This window comes from Camarhynchus parvulus, chromosome 2 (genome assembly GCF_901933205.1).
Source record: "Camarhynchus parvulus chromosome 2, STF_HiC, whole genome shotgun sequence".
NCBI lineage: Eukaryota > Metazoa > Chordata > Aves > Passeriformes > Thraupidae > Camarhynchus > Camarhynchus parvulus.
The window spans coordinates 116,473,263-116,491,287 of record NC_044572.1 but is presented as its reverse complement, the minus strand read 5'-3'; the positions used below and the strand labels follow the sequence as shown (position 1 = coordinate 116,491,287).

The 18,025-nt window shown below is 47.1% G+C and overlaps 2 protein-coding genes across 3 annotated transcripts in view; one reads left to right on the top strand and one right to left on the bottom strand.

Annotated features, from left to right (window-relative positions):
* Positions 1–8,037, top strand: part of LOC115913946 (cytochrome P450 7B1) — a 125,907-nt gene extending 117,870 nt beyond the window's left edge. For both annotated transcript variants that reach the window (XM_030966283.1, XM_030966275.1), the window contains exon 6: positions 3,850–8,037. In XM_030966283.1, coding sequence (XP_030822143.1) covers positions 3,850–4,137 — 288 coding nt within the window. In that variant the 3' untranslated portion in view covers positions 4,138–8,037. The remainder of the gene's footprint in view (positions 1–3,849) is intronic.
* Positions 8,038–15,529: 7,492 nt separating this feature from the next.
* Positions 15,530–17,387, bottom strand: BHLHE22 (basic helix-loop-helix family member e22). Its single transcript, XM_030943194.1, has one exon. It carries the CDS (start codon positions 16,494–16,496, stop codon positions 15,597–15,599), a length of 900 nt encoding a protein of 299 aa, XP_030799054.1. The 5' UTR covers positions 16,497–17,387; the 3' UTR covers positions 15,530–15,596.
* Positions 17,388–18,025: the final 638 nt, after the last annotated feature.

The following is an 18,025-nucleotide window of genomic DNA, read 5'->3' as shown; positions in this document are numbered from 1 at the left end:
ATTTTCTAGGGCCCTGCAGGTCAAAGGATTCATGGCCTGAAGAGAGAAATATGGTGATGAGACTGACTGCGACTGCTTTCAAAGGAATTGACAATTGCACATTGACTACCATAAACTTTAGGCTAAATGTGGGCTTTGTTTGGCAGTGGATCATTTGATACCCAAGGAGGGCTGAATAATAGAAGGTGGTTTAAATAGCAAATAATGTGGGCCATTTAGCTAAGTGCCCGCAAAGCATCATTGACTCTCTGAAGCCCTATAATAGCAGTGTCTTACTTGAGCCTTATGCTTTTTCACCTCCCTTCGTAGGGATTCACCCCTTCTTGATCAATTAGAGTGTTGTGAACTTGAGACTGTAAAGCTGTTGCTCTGCAGCGAAGCTCGGAGGGTAATTGTGTCATCTCCTTGTATTTTTCTCTGACGCTCAAGTTAATGAATATCAAAGACTCAAAATTAATCCACCCTGCCTCAGCTGTAATACAGCTTCAGAAGTTCACCACCTGCATGCAAATTGAATAGTCTTTCTCTCGGCTAGGTTGCTCCCCACATTGCTGTCCCCAGCCCAGGGTGCCATGGAGGAAGAGCAAGAAAGAGCAAGGGTGCACGCTGGGGCTGTTAAATGGCTCGTGTGCCTGAGAGGCAAGAGCTTGTACCTCATCCATTCCTCACCCCTGTTTTCCTAAGCAAATGGCTGTCTCCTAGCCATGCTGATTTCCATCCTTGGCATTTGAGCTAAAGAAGAAAGGAACTGGATTTTTTACATGTTTATAGAAAGCCCATGTTAGAGACGTTGCTCCGTGAAGCTCACCCTTTCAGGAATTTAAAGATGAGAGCTTGCAAAGAAAATATGCGATTCAAGTGCCTCGTTGGTGCAGGACAGCATTTCATTGTGTAGGAGCTCTGCCAGCCTCAGTGAGAGGAGGTGTGGAGCATGTTGGAGTCAGCAGGAGTAAGGTATAGTCACTGGGATGAACATTGGAGCCACGAGAATGAAAATTATATTCAGGGGAGCTCTGCTGGCTGTCCCCACCCAAAAATGAAGATAAAGCCTGCAGAGAAAATCAGGGTTTTAAAAATAATTCATCTATTGGCAAATAGTTGATTAATATTTTTATCCTTAAAAAGGATAGATAACAGCTAACAAATAAGCTTTTTTTTTTTTATCCTTAACACTTTATTTTGGAGAACGTTATTGATTTGTCAAAAGTCCATCTGTTTGTTTAGGTCCTAGACCAAAAGCATCAGTGTGGAAACTGATCTCCTCCCTTATCCAATAATTGCCAGAATATATTACCATATTTCCATTGCTTGAATATATCTGCTTAGTATCAGCTCTGCTCAGCTTTCACAGTACAGCTTTAGTTCATATATTTTATCTTTTTGATAGTGAATGAGCAATCCACACATTGCAGTACATTGATTTCAGCACATGGGCCCCTCTCGAAAAGTGGGGAAATCACTGTTCTGTTTGGTTCTTAAAATATGCAGTGTGCTTTCAACAATAACTACTGAGGATCAGATAGAGATGGAGAATGAATTTTTTGAAAGGTGCAGTCTTGAGCTTGTCATGTATTTAGGGAAAACTTTTCCTGGGAAAACAGGCAGCTTGATGAGATAATTTTGTAGCAATGCTTTTTCTCCTGGATACATAAATTTAAGTTCAAGCTATCCTGTGCTTTGGCACCATATTGTGTAAGTGTGTAAGCATATATTTATGACCTCTTTCTCCACCCATTAAGGCCTAAATAAATTAGTGAGTTTTCTATAAAGTGCATAAATGAAACCCTAAATTCTAACTCAGCTAGTTATAGAGCTCAGTAAATGAACTCTGCAAAACCCATAGAGTAAGTGTCAGGAAACCCTGCAGGAAACCTTCTATGATGGCTTCCCAAACAAAGCTAAATACAGTATGTGACAGAAGGAGACTTAGATCAATCACAGGAGATTGCTCAGTTTTCATAATATTTGTAGCAGCTCATCCACACAGAACTTCATTGGCTGCTTTTTGCTCAGTGTCTTGACCTTTTCCTTGCTGTCAGACACCATGTCTCTTTCAGGACACCTTGTGCATGGCTGAAAATTCCTTCATTTTTAAAAATTGGTCTTTATTAGTCAGTGAACTAGCTTTTAAGGAAACACCACTCAACCCAAGGGACTTCAGCAGCCCTGAGTTTGATGTCACTGTCATTGGCTGCATTCCTGTCTCACACTTGTTTTCTGTTTCCCCTGTCCCTTAGACAGCAATTTATTTTTTGTTAAAAGCAATTGCAAGTCTCAGAAAGCTCTTAATATGACAAAGAAAGCATAAGGTTTGACCCAGTGTGCTGTGTGTTCAATAACACAGTGCTTAATTCCTCCAGACACCAGAAGTGCACCTTGTAAAAACATTTGAGAAGAGCTCTGGGTTGGGTTTTTAAGCTATTGCAGTTCATATTTAGCAGTGCTTTTTTAGACCAGCAGGATTTAGAATTCAGGAAGTAAATCTTATGATATGCTGGGCTTTCATTTTTGTTACTGTGCTGCTCCAAATGAAGCAATAACTTCCTGGCAGAACAAAAAAAAAAGGGCTTGCTTCCTTTTGGCTGGGGTGTTCAAAGAGGCTGAAAAGAATTACCTGTCAGTGGAAGCAGACATAGAATCACCTTTATGTTTGTGGAAAATCCAGGCCTCTGTCATTTAGTGAAATAAGCTCTTGCTCTTCAGCACCCAAAGTTACATCCCCTCCAGTGCACCTAGTATTTGTTCCCTTTCTCACTCACCACCTCCCCTGACATTTGTTTCTCAACAGCAAGACCTGGAGTGCATGATTTTCAGAGCCTCTAATCTAATGAGTAGATCAGTATCAGTGTATTTTTAATGGTGGTGTGGGGTTTTTTAATCAGTTGAGGTCGGTTTCTGTCTGACTGACTTGTTCCCAGCCAGCTCCAAATGGCTGCTGCTATAGCAGATGTATGCAAAGCAGGACAAATGCTAATGAGTGACCATAAGCAAGAAGTGCCTGTCATTTTTATTCAAAGCATGCAGGAGGGTTTTGTAAGTGGTTAATTTGCCATTGACTGAGTGAGGATGCCAGATCTCCTTCATTCAAAACCACAAATTATCTCTAAACAGGGATCCTGCTACTCAAAAATAGTCAGAAATATGTTCAATTTATGGAATGTAGGTTACAAGTGTGACCTCAAGCCTTACTTGAAAACACCATCTTTGTAATGGTCAGTCGCTGGCATTGTCCTGCTTTGCTCACAGCTTCTGCAGCAAAATATTTGAACGTAAGACGTGGCAAATAAGCAGCAACCATCTCCAACTGAAAGGAAAACTGATTGCAAAGCGCTGGAGTTTTCGAATAATCTGCACCATTCGGTGCAAAAGAAGGATGGATTTTGCTCTGGCTTGCAAGAGGAAAATCAGTGCAATGCATTAATTTATTCATAGGCATTTGCAGAATTTTGCAGATTATCCTTATTCATGATGTATGTACCACACTGAGTGTGTATGATGCTTTACAAGAAAATTGTCCTTCCACTAAGGTTCATTGTCCCTGCTACAAAGCGGTCAAAATCTAATTACAATCAATATAGGCCAGACACTCAGTGGATGAGATGAGGAAGTTGAAGGAGCTTGATGTAAAAGGACTAAGCTAAATAAGTGGATTTAAAGAGTGTTCTTTGCAGGAAAGATAATGTGAGTTAATGAAACTTGAGGGAACCAACTAAAAAGAAGAAGCTGTCAGCTCCTTGTCTTCCTCTTTATCTTATTTTCTGAGTTTCAGACGCGTTACCATTGTGCAAAGAAAGCAGCTCGTGTAACTGCCTTGTTAGATATCACGCTGTCTCTCTCTTTCATTTTCAGGAGTATAAGTTCGATCGATACATAGAGAATGGCAAGAAGAAAACCACATTCTACAAGGCAGGAAGAAAACTGAAGTATTTCCTAATGCCCTTTGGCTCTGGGATCAGCATGTGTCCAGGGAGGTTCCTTGCAATGAATGAGATGAAGATGTTTCTTTTCATACTATTGTCTCATTTTGATGTAGAACTAGCAGAAAACAAAGCTGTCAGACTTGATAACAGTCGCATGGGCCTTGGTATCCTCCTGCCAGACGTTGATATTGCCTTTCGTTACAAGTTAAGGTCCTAAAGAAATTGAGCAGCTGCCTATATGCCTTCCACTAATCTCCATGTTTGCTCTGTTTCATCACTCAGCTTTATATTTTTGGAAACGTTTGCTTTTCCCTCTCTGCTTTTACCTCCTTCCTCTTTGTTTCTAAGGAGAAAAGCTGTTGGGCTGGAGGTAAAGACCAGATGCAGGGACGTGCAGCCTCAATTTGTCCTGCTTGAGCTGTGAGAAGTGAGGTGACGTGACCAGAGTCTGGCCAAGTAAATAGCCCAGCATCGCTACAAGGTGCATCCCCATACTCTTGGTTGTGAGATGGGCAGGATTTACAGGGAGCATGAATCCAGGCCACTTACATGAATATCAGCATCTGCTCACAGAAGCATAATAACAAGAACAGGGGAGCTTCTTGTGATTATTATCCTAACTTTATATTTACTTTATTTCTTTCATGGTCTTGAGAGTCTTAGCCCTTTTATTTGGGAGATGTGATGGAAGTTGTGTGGGGTGGTGGAGGATGATTTGCAAGAATGTCTTACTGACAACACATTTCTAACTTCAGGTTTATGTACTGACGGTGAATGCTTTGCTTTCTTGCTCCTTTTCCTTTTTTTTTTTTTTTTTTTGTGCAGTGCAAAAATTTAAAATATGTGATTTCTTTCCTGCAATCATTTAAAGCCAGAAGAGAAGTTCTGTTGATTTTAATAGGCTCTCGATCAAGCCTAAATTATCTATTTTGGCTCTTGAGCCCCCCAAAAAAGCATGTTCTTCAGGGAGAAAATATAGAAGCCCATTTGGAATTATTCTATCACCTCAAAAATTAGCTTCTCTTTCTCTCACTGTTTCTTAGTAACATGTTCGTGCATTTATTTTGACCATTTCTTATGTTTGTTCATTTCTCCAAAAAGGCAAAAGAGGAAGAGGGTTTCAAGGGCAAGTGTGGTATCTAAAAATGCTTTTTAACATTGTTTTACCTTGCCTAAGTTGTGCATAGGCAGAGTAGTGTGACCTGTGTTTGGAAACAGACTTGTCCATCTGCAAATTGGAGAACAGGCTCTTCTTCCCTGGGGCCAAAATTTGAGCAAGTGAAAACCCTGGGCAGCCACAGAAGTTTATACTGGCTGCCCAACCTGCTTCACTGGGTGCCCAGCTCTTGTTTGGAAAATTAATTTCCTAGTGCACAAAATCTGAGAGTTTAGACCCTGTCTCTCTTCCCAGCCATCACTTCAGAGATTAATGAGGATTCCCGTGGCTGTCCAGTCTCAATTTGCCAAGATGATAATTGTAATGGCAGAATAGCCACATCTGTGGGCCTTGCCTTGTCTTCCTAAAAAAACAACTCTCTTTGGGATGTGGCAGAGTAAGTCTTTCAAAATCAGAAATTCTACTAATCTGTATGGCACTTGATTGCCTATGGATGGAAACTACTACCTACATATTAAGAATTACTTATTGTTATTTTTGTAGAAGCCTGTTCAGTTATTTGTGTAAAGCACGTAGCCTAAATAAGTGTCAGCATCAGTAGAAAGACTTTCAGAGATTGGTACAGCCACATTCCAAATCCTCCAAGAAGGAAATTGTGTTTTTTTTGGGATATATCGTATGAACATTTTCTCTTCATATATAGTATCAATAATGTCTACAAATTTGGAGTACACTTACACTAAATGGACTTTGCAGTTGATTAAATGCTTTAACTTTACTTCAACATTTAATCAACAGCAAAAGCTGATTATTGTTTTGTGCCACAGAGTAAAATTGGTTTTTGTGGAGACATTCTTGTACTCAGGTTACTTACTCCTGTGGTTACTCTGTAGAAGCTTTTCTGTACTCAGCTGTAGCTCACAATCCACTTTGGACATTAGAACCTGGTTTATTGAGAGAGGGAATGTTGATACCATTACACTGTTGATTGTATTCCATTATTGCTTATATGTAAGCCGTCAAATGTCTCATGCTACAATTATGATGAATCCTTCTTTGGCATCCAACTTTAAAACAAACCTGAAGCAACTGCGAAAAAAACCAGTGGGTATTTGTTTTAAACAGAAGTCTATTTTTTATAATTGTATTCTATTTTTAGGATTTTGAATTAGACTATCACTGGCTGCTGCATAATTTGATAGGGCATAATAGGACTGTGCCAAAAGTACATGCCAATCATTAGTAGTTTCAGATTAATTGCTGATCAATTTGTATAGTATCTATTCTGAAATTAAAAGAACAACTAGATTTGCTCTCCAAAGTAGCAAATTAAATCTGTATGGTATGCTCCATTTAAAAAAAAGAGAGAAAAGGGCCAGGATCTTTCCCAGGAGTTGGATGAAACCTCTGTGAAGCTGCTTGAAGACCTTGCATCAGAGTTAGAGAGCACCACACAAGAGGCCAGCATTCTACTGGGATAAAAATTGCTTCCTCTTTTTGCTCAAGAACCAAAATAGTCAAATACAAGGCAGAGTCTGCCCAGCCTGGCCTGGAATTGTGTCCCTGGTAACCCAGGCTCCTGGTAGATTGGTTCAGCTGGTAAGCACTGCATCACTACGTTGGCACACCTCAGCTGCTGAGGAAGAAAGCCTCACCCCATGTAAAGCCATGACAGCTGGAGCTGGACAGGGAGGTTAAGCCCTTCTGGTCCATGTATTCAGCCACTGAGGAGGGGACATATTGAGAGGCAGCAGCTGGTCTGACCAGGAGTGACTCAGTCTCCATGGAGCAGGACTGAAAGGCCGATGGTGTTGGTATTCCTGGTCAATAAGCTGAGAGAGCAAAACAGGGGTGTAGCATGCCCTAAAGTCCCAGCTGGAGCTAAGCTAGCTGCAGGGTGCTGTGCCAAGAAGAGCATGTTTCATTGCATAGGGTACAAGACCCTTTTTGATGACTTCCTCTGCTGCAGGACCCAGGATTGTGCAGCTCTGAGTGTGTGTCACTGGAGCACAAAGAGGCAAAGTCATCTAGGCAGAAAGAGCAGCGCTCTTTGCCAGCGTTCAGGTGCCGGTGGGGCTGCAGGGCAGGGTGGGAGGAGGCAGACCTGGGCTTCCCTCTCCCACCTCTCCACTTCAGCAGAGGGGTCTGCCCTGCCAGCCCAGCAGTACCTTCTGGGGGCATCCACAGACCTGGCAGGTGCAGGATCAGGCAGGAGGAACACATGGGTACCCCTGAATTCCTCTGCTGTTCCTTGGTGAATTGGTGCACTCACCCATCCGTTTGATATGTGACTCAGCTGGTCACTACCAGCCTCTGACTGTAAGTTGTTGATGTCTATGGCTGTATCAACAGTATCTTTAAAAAAAATTAAGCACCTTTTTTCTCATAAAAAAATAGGTTTATTAAGTCAGTCTGGCCTTTTATAGCACCCAAGAAGAAAGTTAACTTATCATGAACTAATGTGAATGCTAAAACATAGTTTTTTAATTATTCTTATTTTAATTTGAATGTTCTCCATTTTCATGCTGGCACTTAGTACTGCTAAATGCTATTGTAAACTTTTTTAAATGTTCCATTATTTAGGAAACCATCTAGTATATGTGTACCTGTTTGCAAATTAGATTTTCATATCTCTGTCAGTATGTCCTAATGTAATAATATAAAACCATGTAAGAATTGTTCTTTATGCCTTTAAGCCAGCTGCATGTCACTATTTTTGGCATTGCTATTTTTATGAATAATTACTGGTCTGTGAATTTTTCTTGTAGAATTTTACATAATCTTTTATTTTGTCATTATTGAATGGTCATTCAAGAGATTGTGAAGTGCTCTTAATTTTGCAAACTCACAATTTGTATATAGATGAACAATGGCCAGGTTCTACTTTAACAGTTAATATCCATTGTTCAAGCTTCTAGATCAACTAAGGTACTTCTGAGCAAGAAAATAGAAAATTCATTATTTAGGAATCTAACATCTTAAAGGAATTTTGTATTTCAAGGGCACAATAAAAAGGAATATATCTATTTTAATATTGAATGATTGTCTGTGGTATTTTTTCCAGCTTATGCTTATACTTTTCTCACCGATTCACAATTATTGCTTTAATTTTTTAATTATTATTTTAACATACTACATTTTTCTGTTACTTCACCTTGACAGGTATTTCTGTAATAATAATTTAAAAAAACCTTTAATTCAGCAGTGAACTACAGAAACTCCTCTGAATATTGGAAAGTATCATGTCTTTTTTATCACACCCCCCCACCAGGAAACATAAGCCAATTCTCATCAGGTGAGATACAAAAAGTGGTACTTCTGACATTCTTAGGACATTATTCAAAATTAATATAAAGATCTGCAGTCCACTAGTGATTCCTAAGTACAACTCCTAGGCTTTTACTTTTGCAAACCTCCATGTAGTACAAGAGGTACTACCTAAAGTAAAATATTCTGTCTTCACAGATAATTCATTTTAAAAGGGGATATGAATGAAATTGTTACGATGCACAGCACTGCACCAGCAAAGCACAGCTTGGCTTTTCTAGGTATCACTGTAGCTGCTGAGTTCTCCAGGTATTTAATAGGAAGGTTGTACCCTAAAGACATTGGTTTTTCTGCATTCCTTCATGCAGAAATGCTTGTCAGGTATGTCTGCGAGGGTTACTGAAGATGCTTCCTAGAGAAGACAGACCTGCAGCATTTTCTGGGTTTGGTAAATGTGTGTGTAGCTGTGCAATTGTTCTAACTCCAGGCTACATTAGAAGTTATTGAAATTTATACATTCAAAAGTGGCATTGTTTGAGATTTCTTAAAGGGCACATTTCTGAGTGAGCTTTCCGTAATGGTCTGAAAGATAGCTTGAAAGGAAGGAGTTAGTGAGACCCCCTAACACTGTATTTTATCTAGTATTTGATTTGATACTAGATACTGTCTTGATGTTACTTGTATAGCACTGTATTTTAAAACTGTTCAAGGTATCAAATTATGCATATGCTTAACTCATATGAATAGAGCTATTCTAACTGCCAGACCATAGAAAGTGAAGTATTTTCCTGTCTACTGCCTAAATCAGCCTATGTACCCTGGCTAGTCATGTCTCCATACCTACCACATAACAGAAAAATCATCTCATTACAAAAACACTCCTCAAAGATATGTTTATGAAAGTATTGTGGTCCTTAAGTTATTGTCTATGTTTATAATTAGCAATAAATAAGAAGAAATATATAAAAGCATATCAAAAAAAGGTAGACAATATTCCATTTTAAAGTTAAAGCAAGGAAGCTGTGGTGGGATGTTAATCCTCATATAAACCAGTTCTGTGTTTATTCTATGCATCAGGCTTTCCTGGGATCTCATGTACTAAGGTTGTATGAGTACGTCATTCAGAATAGTAGAAATGTGCTTGTCTTCAAAACTATTCACACTAAAATAAATAATCAAAAGTAGCCTAAGCTTCAGCTGTTCTTGCTAGAACTCTTGCAGGATTCTTTCTATCTTCAAAGATTTGTTAAACTCATTTTGACACTAATGTGTCGGTTTATTTTTCTTTCCCCCAAAACCAGCAGCTATGAGTACAAAAAAGTTGAATAAAAGTCTAAATTCTGGCTACAGGGAGAGTAAAAGTCAGTAGGCAAGCACCCTGTGATGACTTTTGACGGCGACTTTTTCCCTATCAGCTCATCTTTCCAGCTACCTCTTTCTTCCAAACAGTTTAGTAGCTCGCTAATCTCCTACAGGCAGCAAGTCTTTCCCTAATTTCCATCTTGCAAACCAGTGAATCGCCTCTCTTCGCAACGTTATCTTTCAGTTGCCTTTAAAAAATGAATTCTTTACAGCAGCCTCTTGCAAAACCGGCTTCGCAGGTGGCTGCAGCTGGGAGAAGTGCCGCCTCGCTAAAGCTCTGAACCTGCAAAGCGGATGGGCATTAGTTGAGCTGCTGGTGGAAGCACCGGGGGATGCTGCCGCTCCGGGATGCCCCCGGCCCGCGGCGGCGGCGGCGGGGACCCGCACCCTCGCCCGTCCGCATCCCCGCATCCCCGTCCGCTGCCCGCTGCCCGCCGGGCTCCCGCCGCCGGCTTGTGCTCCCTGCGCTCCCACCTCCCCCGGCCCGCGACAAAAATCAGGGGAGAGGGGGGTGAGGAAAGACTCCTGCATGCCCTTTCCTAAAAGCATCACGAGCTTCCGGGGATGCTGCAGTGGGACAAGGGGACGGGACCCCCGAGGAGGTTCCTAGGGAAGCGGTCTGGGTGTTCGGTGAGTTTGGATGGCTTCGGCTGGTGGAGAGGAGGTTTACTCTGGAAAGGCGATTGTTTTTCCCTAATCCTCAATTATGAAGATTTAAAAATAGTATTAAAGGGGCAATCTGTTCTGCAAGTTCTCGGAAGAAATAATTGTTGATTTAGATAAGCACTGATCCCTTCAGTGTTTGATGAAGACGTTAATTTATGGCTGTCTAGCAGTTTATGGCTGTCATTAGATTTTCAGCTTTGTCTCTCTTCGAAATGTATCTTTATTTTTTTATTTTAATCCGAGACAATTACGTAAGAAAACGGTTATGTTTGATCTAAAATACATCATTTACCTATAACATTTCAAATTATTCACAGATCATAGTTCTTATATGTGCATATATGAATTTAAAAATACAGCAGTAAAGTGCTTGAAACAGACCATAAATTTGCTTCCTATTTTATTACACGTCTCTGAATCAGGTTGAGAGGACAAGGGCAACTAGGGGCTTGGGGAAGGATTTAACCCTTCCCGAGGCTGGAGAACGAGCCGAACCAGACCAAATTCCCCTCCGGAGCGCTTCGGGGGCGGGTGTGGGCGGGCTGGGTGACACCGAGCTGATGAGTGACCGGGGGTAAATGGGGCTGGCTGCAGCTCTGTGCTCATTTAGCAGATGTCCTCTCTGCGGCGTGGAGGGCTGCTAGGAGCCCCCGCGTGGGGCTGCGGGCCGGGGCAGCCGTGCCGGCTCCGGCTCCCGCCTCTGCCCCTGCTCCGGCGGGATGGCAGAGCAGGAGCGGGCACAATCGGCTTAACCCCTGCGGCGCCTGCCTAAGCCATGCTCAACGCTTCAGGGAGAGCCTGCCCTACGCCCTCCATGGGCTCCGCTAGTGCCGGAGCTCTCCCAGGCGGGGCCGGGCCCCGACGGGCGGCAGCGGCCCCGCGGAGCGGGCGGGCCGAGGGGCCGGGGCCGCCGCGGGGCCCAGAGCGACTTGCCCAAACTTTTGTCCCGCTGCGACAAGGAGCTCTTCCCCGATTGCTTAGAGCCTCAGGATCAGTCTGGCCCGTGGGCAGGGACGGTGTGATCACAGTTAAGAGTGATCCTGGAGAAAGTCGGGAGTCCCGGCTCGTTTGTTTTACCCCCCCAACAGCCTCCCTCCGCCACCAGAACCACCACAAAAAAAAGTGTTAATTGCTGTAAAGAAGTTTCCGAGCGCGTGGATAATTTACTTTGACTGCTGAGTTTTAATTAAAAGCAAACTTATTTATGTTTCTGATGTTTATATTACGCGATTTAATTACGTTTAGAGGCAGCATCGCACTTTTTTCCCCCTTCCACCCTAAATCACATTTTCATTAAAGGTTTTAATAAGAAAACTCACTTGACCACTATTCATTATCTAGTCCCCTCCATGCACACAAGTTCACTTACCCATTCATTTATTCACTTACTCATTCCAGCAGATCCGCTGCAACTGCTGCTAGCAGGGATGTGAACACTCATAATTATTTGTCAAAGTCTGGAAAGTGTATTATCCCTTCTTCTAGTGGTAATTAGTTACCATAGCATCTAATACGTAAATGTGCCCAGAGCACACCATTAACAGTTAAGCGGAGGATTCAATTTAACACATGATTATATCTTTCATAAGTCATTACATTAGGAAAGCCAATGTCACTCATGCTGGGACAATCTAGGCTCCGAGCCGGGGTAAGGGGCCGGGGAAGGGAGCCAGGCTGGGCGGCGGGGGCAGAGGGAGCTCCGGATGAGGCTGAGGGAGATCCCGGTTCGGTGGGGCGATTGGAAAAAGGAAGAAGCTCTTTTGAAAGGGTACATGTTCATTTCTGGCTAAGTGATCTGTCAAGCTTTAAGGCGGGCGGGGGAGCCTCTCTCCTCCCCCCAGCCCGGCACACATTACGCCTGCATTGGCAGGACCCGCTCAGGGACTGGCCCAGTGGCTTCGCGCCGCTTCCCAGGGAGGATGCCCGGCGCAGCGCGACAGGAGAGTGGGACCAGGAGTGGCAGCACCTCTACCTGGCACGGACCCCTCGCCCCCTCCGAAACAATCGAAGAGGAAGCGAGAGCCCAAAGTCGGGCGGCGGCTGTAGCCAGGAATGACAAAGATTTTCATTCCGCTGTCCCGTCGCTCCGAGGCAGAGGCAGGCGGTGAGCCTTGAGCGGACAGCCCGTTCCATGTGCCACAGACATCGCTCCCCAGAGCTCCGGGGAGCGCTCCAGGCCCGGCCCGCACACTTCGGACCCTGTCCCCGGCCACGGGAGCCGGGAGGCAGGGCGTGGGCCTCCCCCAGCCCCTCACCTTCTCCCCACGCTAGGTCCCGGCCGCTCCAGGAGTTTGCTGGGACCTGGCTCATTTTCCCCCACCCCACGGCCGGGCAAAGCCGAGCAGCGCCCGCACCTTCCAAGGGAACCTCTCCGGGAAGAAAGCCCGCTCGGTAGCCAGAGACATTAGGCGGTAAATATTGCAGCAAATGTGTCCTGCGATGTTATATGCACGAACACACACTCACACAGACACACGCACAGGCACGCACCACGCCAAGCTGGTGGCGGTGGTTAATTCCTAATCAGAATGATGGACAGCAGAGACAGAACAATACAAACTAATGGCTGTGTTGCTGATCACTTTACCCCTTGATTAAAGACACCCAATTATGGCGCAGAACAGTGTCGTAATTATGTTCCTTAATCACATCCAGGAGGTTTAATTGCCTTAACGATGTGTTTCATTAAATGAATTTAGGTATTATAGTCGACAGTTTTCATACACAGTTGTTTTCAAATTAACATAATATTAGACATCGTCATGGAAATTGTTTTAATAATCATAATTAGACGCACCCAGCCTTTGTCTAGTAAATGCTGAGAGACGCTTCTCCTTGCGCCTGGGGGCTGATCTGCCCACCCTCTCTGGGCTGCCTTCCCACAGCTCCGTGGCACTTTACAGTTATGTTTCCTGAAAAGTTACAGGTTCTGATTAATCTTTTTTGATGGGAAGTGGAGCGGAAAATATTTAAACCCTTCCCCCGCCTGTGGTGCTGCCGTTGGGATAGGCGGCTCCGCGGACACCCGGCGCCGGCCCGAGGGGAGGAGGAGCCGCAGCACCGGGACCCCGGCCCGGGCTTAGCGCCGAGCGGACAGCCTGGGGGGCTGCCGGCTCCCCCTGCCCTCGGCTCTGGGGCAGGGCGGAGAGGCCGCCAGGGGAGGGGCGGCTCCAAAACTCGGCGGGTCGGGAGGAGGCGGGGGGGGGGCGGTCCTGCAGCGCGCCCGTGGCGCATCCACCCCACGGCTCGGGGCGGGCGGGGGCCGCGGGACGGGCAGGGCCGGGCAGGGCAGAGCAGAGCAGGGCCCCGCGCTGCCCCACGGCTGCCGCGCACTGCCGGGGGCCGCCTGCCACGGGAGCGTGAAGAACGCAGCCAGGGAGGAAAAACTTCTGCTTCCCTGCCTGGGACACCCGGAGCCGGGAGTGGGGTGACGGGGAGAGTAGCGGGGCGCGCTCAGAGCAAGGCAAAGGAAAGAAAACGACCCACCCCCACCATCCACCTCCTTTAATCTGGATGGATACGCTTAACAAAGCACAGCGTAATACAAGCGTTTGTTCAAAATATTTTAATAAAGATTCTTTCCGACATAGATACACATACAAACGATCGTACATTGCTGTCATAATCTGATTGACCTATTTAATATATATCACTCTTTACACATCCGTGACCTGCCAACAGATCCATCATGGCTCCTATTTTGCCATCCAACCTGACAGTCCGAATTTGTATTATCTGCAAGTAGTGGAAAAAAGCAGGACTCGTTTTTGAAAGAAAAAAAAAAAAGAGAAAGAAAATGAAAAAAAAAATCTTGATTTACAAATGGCAGAGAGACAGCCACCCAGCCATGCAAACTCAAACTGAAGGCTCACTTTGGGTAAATAGCTACTTCTTGCTTTTCATCTCTCATTTTTCTTAAAAAAAATTAATTAAAAAAAATCAAAACCCGCCTCCCCACATCCCCCTGGAAAAAGAAGAGAAGAATTCCACGCGTTCTGTAAATTAGCCTAAAGTATTTAAAGTATTTCAACTTAAATAATTATCCACAGTCAGAATAATTTACATACACATTAAAAGCAGTTTAAATTATACCTTCGAAAACACAGCGCCTGGGAAAACATTGGCTTGGCAAGTGTTCTTGTAGCAGCTATTGCTCTGATGCCTTGTAAAAGTAAATAGTTATTACCTGTTATAATGCAAAGAATACCCTTTCAAAAATCAGTTGGTTGAGCAATTAAGAATACACTTTTCCTGTAATTTTTGGACTGAAGCAATTTATTAAAGCTCAATTTAAATACAGGGATGATGCAACTTAAAATCCAGATGACCTTTCATAAACCTAAGCAGCTCGGATACATCAACATTTCTGGTTATATGTTGTTGGCAAATAAATGTTTTAAACACTTGGCACACAGTTTAAGTTAATCCATAAACAGAATTTTAGAAGCATTTAAAGTAACTGCACATAAGACCCATGACCTTAACACATGATAAATATTGTTGGCGTGGAAGGGTCATTTTAAAGACTAACAAATAAATAGCATGTCTTGTTTATACATCATTGCAAAGTGGAAAGAAACAAGGTGCACATAAATATTTCTTTTAAAAATGCGATACTTTCAGCGACACGGAGTAGGGGTTTTGATCGGTTATTTTTTGTCTTTTTTTTTAACTCACTCGATTTTTTAAATCACTCTCACCAAACTTTGCGCATTTTCACAGGATCAAAGTTTAGAGACGATAAAAAATACAAAGTCTTCCTTAGCAATGGTCCAGTCTCTTTGTTTCTGCGAGTCACTTAAATAATAAGTTTACATTTCAAGTTTGTTTGTTTCCTGGTTCATAATAATAATAATAATAATACTGCTAATAATTAATAAAAAAAAAATCTATGTTCAAGTGCCCTCTCTGATTTGTCCCCGGCGACAGCCCCGGCTCCCAGCCCGGCCTGCTATTTCCCGGCCTCTCCTTTGTCCGGACGCGCAGCGAGCCCCCCCGGCGCCCCCCGGGCCGGGCCTTCCTCCCTGCCCGCGGCACCCCCGGCCCGCGCCCCCTCCCCGCCGCACGCTGCTCCCGTCGCGGTCCCGGCTCGGCGGCACCCGAGGAGAAGAGGGCGGCGAGGCGAGTCCGGGCAGAGGGTGGCGGGGGCCGGGCAGCGGTCAGTCCCTCCGCCGCCTCCGCGCCCCCGGCCCGGGACCGCACCGCCGGCTGTCGCCGCTCCCCGGGGCCGCGGCGGCGGCGGGGGGCGGCCACGGCGGCGGCGCTTAAGGCTTCTCCGTGCACTGTTTGCAGAGGCTGGAGGAGACGCTGTTGAAGATGGCACATTTCTCCGGGCAGGAGGTGGCGGGGGGCAGCCCGGCGCTGAAGGGGTAGCCGGCCGCCTGCTCGTAGGCGCCGAGGGCGGGGTGCAGCGCCGCCGCCGCCGCCGCCGCCGCCGCGGCGGAGCTGGGCAGGGAGGCGGCCGAGATGGCCTGGCCCTGGTTGAGATAAGCCACCAAGCGCCGCATCTCCTCCAGGGCCTGCGCCTGCATCAGGATGTAGTTCTTGGCCAGCAGGAGCGTGGCGATCTTGGAGAGCTTCCGCACCGAGGGACTGTGCGCGTAGGGGATGACCGCCCGCAGCTCGTCCAGCGCGTCGTTCAGGTCGTGCATCCGCCGCCGCTCCCGCGCGTTGATGTTGAGCCGCAGCGCCTTCTGCTCCTTGGACTTCTTGCTGCCGCCGTGCCCGTGGCTGTTGGAGCAGCTGCCCTCGGCCGCCTTCAGCCCCCCGCCCCCCCCTCCGCCGCCGCCCGCCGCCGGCGAGGCGACGCGCGGGTCCCCCCCGGCGCCGCGCAGCACCAGCTCGCAGCGGCCGTCGCTGTCGTCGTCGGGGCTCTGCTCGCCGCCGCTGCTCTCGGCCACCGAGCTGCGGCTGGCGCTCTCGCCGTACTTGACGCAGACGGAGCCCGGCGGCAGCGCCAGCGGGTCGCCGCCGACTCCGGGCTGCAGCAGCGCCTCGGGCTCCGACGCCTCGTAGCAGGCGAGCGGCGAGGGCTGGCGGTCGCGGGGGTGGGAAAGGTCGAGCCCCGGGGGCGAGCGGAAGGCGGACTCCATGCGCTTGGCCGAGGCGGCGAGGCTCTTGTGGAAGAGGTCCTCTTCTGCGGGCAGCCCCAGCGCCCGCTCCATCGGCGCCCCGCTCGCCTCCGCCTCCTCCGCCCCCCTCAGCTCCCGGCCCGCTCCTCCAAGGCTCCGCGCCGCGGCGGGCGGCTCCCCGGCGTCCCGCTGGCAGAAATCGTTTCCCGGCTCCCGCCGGAGCTGCGCCGTGCCCGGCGCCGCGGCTGCCCCTTCTCTGGCTCCGGCGGCGGCTGGGACTGCGGCTCCGGCTGCGGCTCCGGCTGTGGCTCCGGCTCGGGCGGCGGCTCCGGCTCGGGCTGCGGCTCCGGCAGCGGCTGTGGCTCGGGCTGTGGCTGTGGCTCCGGCTGCGGCTCCGGCTCGCCCTCAGCAGGCGCCGCGCTGGGGCATTGTGCGCTGCCAGTGGAGCCGCTTCCACCGTTTATCTTGCTTGGATTCACCTTCAAGAGATTTCCGGACCCATCAACCAGCAGCCGCCGCAGACGGGGGAGTCTTTTACATCATTATCTCTGAGAGTAGGTTATTATGAAGAAGACTCGCCTGTTGGGACAGAGCTTTCTACCCAATCAGGTTAACGTTTTAATTAATAGGATTAAAACGGTAACAAACAATCCCAGGCGCTATCTGGCCCTGAGTCTGAATAGTTTCTTTTCCCAGGTCTGAAGACAGGCAGCAGCTAGAGCTTTATAAGAGGCGCCTGCTCCATTATTCTCCCTGCCATCTGTATACACAGCTTAACGCATATGTTTGCAAGACGTTGTGTCCTGTTAGTAACCCAACAACTGCCTTTAGCTTGACATGTGTGGCGACTTTCACTCATCAATGAGCACACTAAAAGCCCTACTTAGATCGAAGGATGTTCTTTGCCTCCTTCAGCAAATTACAGCCCTGCACTGCAGAAAAGCCCACTTCAACACTTCTCCTTCCGAGTGCTGCCAGCAGACTTCTGCTAACTTAGCCGTGGAGTCGGGAGTGACACCCTCTCCCCCCAGCCCACCCACCCCCTGCATTTACATTAACTTATAGCTCCCTCCCACCCCCACCCGTCTTCCCGAAAAGCCTCGCCTGGGAAAGAAAAACATAAAATTAAAACCCCCCGGAGCAGCCCCAGCCGTCGTGCCCACTCCTGCCCACCGCCAAAGTCCACCTTGCTTCCTTGGGAGGCGGGTGGTCCCCAGTCCTCCCTCTCCCCCCCCCCCTCCTACAAACGGAGACCAAACTACGGGGAGGTTCCCCTCCTCCTTCCCTTATCCCTTTTCAAGTAGCAGATTGCTGCTTGCGAGTGATTATCCCCCGTGTCCCTATAAAAAACATAAAGCCCCATCAGTTACCTTGAAGATGAACGGATCTGAGGAAGAGAGAGGAAGGAAGAGAAAGGGCAAAACCCACCAAACTTTTTAAAATTTATTTTTTACTGCGACTGACCAACTCTTTGCGGGTCCGTGCCCTCCTGCCTCCCTCCAGCGAGCCCGACTCGGCCGGAGCACCCCCGCTCTTGTCCCCAACGCCGGGATGCCGCCGCCGGTGTCAGGGCGAGGCGGCCTCGGTCACCCGGTTACTCCGAGCCCCTGCTCCTCTCTCGG

Coding starts and splice junctions, on each gene's coding strand:
- BHLHE22 (XM_030943194.1), bottom strand. CDS start 16,496: ATGGAGCGGGCGCTGGGGCTGCCCGCAGAAGAGGACCTCTTCCACAAG.